We start from the raw sequence: 4,467 nt of genomic DNA on the forward strand, positions 1-4,467 counted from the left end.
GAGTCGAGAGCGCGATCAGGGCGCCGGCGCGGAGCAGGCGGAGGGTCCGCGGCGCGCGCGCGGGGGCGTAGGGGGCCGCGGTATTGCCAAGGACGCCGCCCGCGTGCGCGCGCCCGGGCCGCTCCGTTGTTGGCCCCCCCCCCACCCCTGCACACACCCCATGTCGCCGGCCGCCCGGGGCGCCGGGCGTCCTGCCTTGCGCGCGCACGCGCCGGCAGGCCGCTGGCCATACCCCTGCGACTGCTGCTCCCGCCTCACCACGCGCGCGTATGCCGAGACGGCGGTGCGGGACCCGTCGTCGAGGTACCCGTTGGTGCCGCCCCCCCAGCGCGTGAAGGCGTCCCCGACCTGCTTGAGGGCCCTGCCGGCCTCAGAGGTAAGGCTGTGCTTCAGCTGCCTCGCGGCGAGTGCCTGGTGCGCCTGGCACGCGAGGACGGCCAGGCACAAGGCCAGCGAGATCAGGGACGTGGAGCTGCGCGCCATGGCCACGAAACTACGGATAAAATGTCGTGAAGAAGATGTTCGAATACCAGGAGCCTGGAAACGCTCTGGGAAATGGACGCGGCAAACGCGTGGAATCGCGGGTGACAACGAGTGTGCTGGCGGCACCGGGCTGCAACGCAACGTGCGCAACGGTTATTGATGACTTTCGACTAGTTTGCCATCTTCTACGGGGCTTTACCAAGGGGTGATGAACGGTGCAGGTAACTGCCCCAGTGACAGCCCACACGCCAGCTTGGCTGCACAAGGGAGCCGGAGCGCAATATCCGACGCCCGGGCCGCCAAGAGGCTGGAAAGGTGTCTTTTACACTGTTACATGGTGACCGGGACTGAACAATCAACGGCGCAGGGCACCACCAGGTACTAGTCTGGGTTGAGTTAGCTCGGCAATCATCCATGTGCGGGTGGGACTGGGGCCGAAAGACACGCGAGGCGCGCCCCTGCGCTATACGTCGGTGGAAAAGGCAGGAAATATCAGCGCCTGACTGCCCTGCTCTGGGCTTGCCGTCAGGTGGGTCGGCAAAACACGGGCATGGCAATACGAGCGATGCTCATTCATTCATCATCACATGACGTCACCTGTCCTTTTTTGTCGAGCCGTCGCCGCGCACAGAACCGCTTTATCGCAGCAGCACGCAAGCACGCGCACGGGCCGGCCTTTTCTGACGCGCCATCATCACCATGCTGCGAGCGCGAGCTGGCGCAAACCCGCGGAGGGAGGGGCGAAATAGACAACCTCCGTCGGCAAGCCCAGCCAGGTGGCCTTACTGCCAGTCGTACTCGACTCTTGCCTGCGGCCTCAGCAGCGACACAATGTCGAAAGAAAGTGATCTAATAACACCAATAAAAACAGCATATAGCAGGTCAACAAATCCATGCTTGCGCCACACTGTGGCGCGCAGCAGCACCCAGCAGAGTGCCCAGACCCGACCCACGCTTTCACACCGCGGCGCGCCTGCCACCGTCTGCGGGACCTTCGACGCCCGGCGATCCCTGCCGCGCGCCGGCGCCAGCGCCGGCCGCACCCAGCAGCTGATCCAAGAGATCTTCTATCATACTGGGCGCCTCCACAATGGCACCAGGGTTGGCGCAGCCGGCCGCATGCGCCGGCGCCGCCCCTCCCACCACCTCCCCTCCGTTCACACCGCCCCAAAACCCGCCCAACCCGGACGGCTGCCACGGCTCACCCGCCGCCGGCAGCGACCGCCGCGCCGCCGCTGTCGCCGCGGCCACCGCGGCGGCGGGACTCAGCGCCGCCGGCAGCGAGTGGCGTCGTGGCGCGGGCGCAGGCGCGGGCGTGGTCGCGGGCGCGGTCGCGGGCGCCTCGCGGCCAGCGATGGCTGCGATGAGGGCGTCCCCGGCCGGTCCTCTGAGGGCGAGGTCGACATACTTGTCCACCCTGGCCAGCAGCGCGGCGTCGATGGCGGACTGCAGCCGCGGACTGGCCACCAGCTCGCTCACGCGCCGCTCGACGGCTTGCTGCAGCCGCAGCGCCAGCGCCGGGCCCACGCCCAAGGGCGGCACCGCGGCTGCGGGCGGCGGCGCGGCGGGCGGCGGCGGCAGTGCGGGGGGTGCGTACACGCGCGGGGCGGGCGGAGTCGGGGGGAGGGAAGCGAGGCCGGAGGCCTGAGCTGCCTGCAGCACAGCGGCGAGCAGAGCGGGGGCGGCAGCGGCAGCGTGCGGGCCGCCGTGCGGCTGCTGCTGCGGCAGCACCGCGTCTGCGAGCGCCTGCAGCAGCTTTGGCAGGTTGCCTGTCAGCAGTTGGTCGCTCGCGGCCGCGCCGGCCAGCACGTCCGGGCTCGCGTACCGCGCCGCCGTCGATGCAGGCCCCGCGCGCGGCGCGGCGGCGGCGGGGGTCGTGCCTCTGCGGCGGCTGGCGCTGTGCGTGGCCCCGGCAACACCCTCGCCGCTGTCTCCATGCTGCTGCTCCTCCTGCTGCTGCTGCTGCTGCTGCTGCTGCTGCTGCTGCTGCTGCTGCTGCTGATGCTGATGCTGCTGTGGCTGCTGATGCTGCTGATGCCACTCTGCCTCGCCTTGGCCCTCTAGCAACTCCCCGTAGCCCCCGGGCTGCCCCTCCTCTAGTTGTTGCTGGAGGCGCCGGTCGAGCAGGCCAGGCGCCTGCTGCTGCTCGTCGGCCCATTGGTGCTCCTGCTCCTGCTGCTGCTGCTGCTGGTGGTGCTCCTGCTCCTGCTCCTGCTGCTCCTGCTGCTGCTGTTGCTGCTGCTGCCGCTCTTGCTGCTGCTCCTGCTCCTGCTGCTGCTCCTGCTCCTGCTCCTGCTGCTGCTGCTGCCCCTTCTGCTGTTCACGCTCCTCCAGCGCCTGCCTCGTTGCCTGTGGCGGCCGAGGCGGCTGCTGCTGCTCTCCGCCCAAGCCATCCACCTCCATGGCTGTGGTGCCAGCGCCCTCAGCACCCGCCAGCCCCACAGGCGCAGGGGCCGCGCCCGCCAGCTGTCGAGCGGGCTCAGGCAATGGTTGCGGGTGCGCCGCATGGCGTTGCCCCACACCCGCGCCGTCTGACGCCGCAGGACGCGCGGCCGCTGCCTCTTCGGCCGGGGCACCTGACTTGTGCGCAGCCGGAGCGCCCCTCACCCCCACGCCACCACCGCCGCCGTCGTCGCTGCCGTCCCTTGTGGCGCAGCTGCTGGCTGGGGACGCCCTCCCATTGCACAACGGCGCCCGGCGGCGCTTCAAGGCCCGACCGCAGCCTCCGCCCTCGAAAGGCGCCCCGGCGCCGTGGCTACCCGGGGGTGCCGACCCGGGGACGGCGTGCTCGCCGCAGCTGCCGCCCCGATTCGATCGCGCGCCTGGGCTGCTGCCGCGGTCGCCAGCGGCCGCTGAGGCAACAACCGCCGCATCTTGCTCCTGCGCCGTCGTGGCTGCCTGCTGGCTGCCCAATGCTGCACCCGATGCGTGCTTGCTGCCCGGCACGTTTTCCTGCCCTGCACTCCCGGGCTCCTGGCTTGCCTTGCGTTCAGGTGATCGAAGCTCCTCTTGACCCCGCTGCCCTTCCTGCTCCTGACGCTGCTGCTGCTGCTGCTGCTGCCCCTGCTCTTGCTGTTGCCCCTGCTCTTGCTGCTGCCGCTGCTGCTGTTGTTGCCGCTGCTCTTGCCGCTGCTCTTGCTGCTGCTGTTGCTGCTGCTGTTCCTGCCCTTGGTCCTCCTCCTCCTCCTGCTGCTGCTGCTGCTGCTGCTGTTCTTGCTCCTGCTGCGACGGCGGCGGCAGCAGGGACTCCCGAGGCGAGCCGCGCCGCCGCTTCTGCGGCCGCCCTTCATCGCCCGCGTGCACGCTGCCCGCCGCTGAAACCACATCCTCTTCGTGCTGCTGCAGCTGCTGCTGCTGCTGCAGTGGCTGCTGCGGTAGCAGCAGCGGCTGGGTGTGCCCGTCGGCCGCCTGCGTGCACCGTCTGGCGTCCAACTCAGCGCCCCAGCTCTCCCCATCTCCCCACCGCCCGCCGTCCTCCTCCAGGGCCCCGCCTGTCCCGCCGCCGCCACCGCCACCCGCCGCCCGCTCCACCCCGCCGGCCGCCGCCGGCGGCCGCGCGGCGCCGCCGGCGCCTCCCAGCGCCGCGACGGCCGCTTGGGTCACGGCGATCGCGCCGGCGGCCGCTTCCGCTGCCGGCCGCACGAGGCGGACTGGGTTTGGCAGGTCTGGGGACTCCTCGTCGCGCGGTTCCCAAGCCAGGGCGCGCTTGATCGCGGCCCACACGCCGTCCCACGTCACCGCGCGGCGCGCGCGCGCAGCGGACTCCACCTCGGTCTGCAGGGCCTGCGGGCGGCGACGCGCGCGGCGCCGCGCGGCGGGCGGCGGGCGGCGGGGGCAGTCAAGAGCAGGACCTCATAGGGCGCGCCCAGGGACAGGCGCGGCGTCGGCCCCTGGCGGCGCGCCGCCCCTGGCAGAGGGGGCCGTCTTGCAGAGACCCCCTGCGGCCGCAAGTCGCTGCCACGGCCGTCCTTCCCTCCCCCGCTC

General features: G+C 71.4%; 2 protein-coding genes across 2 annotated transcripts; both read right to left on the reverse strand.

The window, feature by feature from the left end:
* Positions 1-15: 15 nt before the first annotated feature.
* MNEG_14388 (hypothetical protein) lies at positions 16-483 on the reverse strand (the record flags this gene model as incomplete). The annotated part of the gene is made up of 1 exon (XM_014037139.1): positions 16-483. One exon carries the CDS (start codon positions 481-483, stop codon positions 16-18), a length of 468 nt encoding a protein of 155 aa, XP_013892593.1.
* Positions 484-1,440: 957 nt separating this feature from the next.
* MNEG_14389 (hypothetical protein) lies at positions 1,441-4,266 on the reverse strand (the record flags this gene model as incomplete). Its single annotated transcript, XM_014037140.1, has 1 exon — positions 1,441-4,266. A coding segment is annotated over one exon (2,826 nt), but the record flags the coding sequence as incomplete, so codon positions are not given.
* Between the last annotated feature and the right edge of the window lie 201 nt (positions 4,267-4,467).

Source organism: Monoraphidium neglectum (assembly GCF_000611645.1).
Source record: "Monoraphidium neglectum strain SAG 48.87 unplaced genomic scaffold scaffold04449, whole genome shotgun sequence".
Classification (NCBI taxonomy): Eukaryota; Viridiplantae; Chlorophyta; class Chlorophyceae; order Sphaeropleales; family Selenastraceae; genus Monoraphidium; species Monoraphidium neglectum.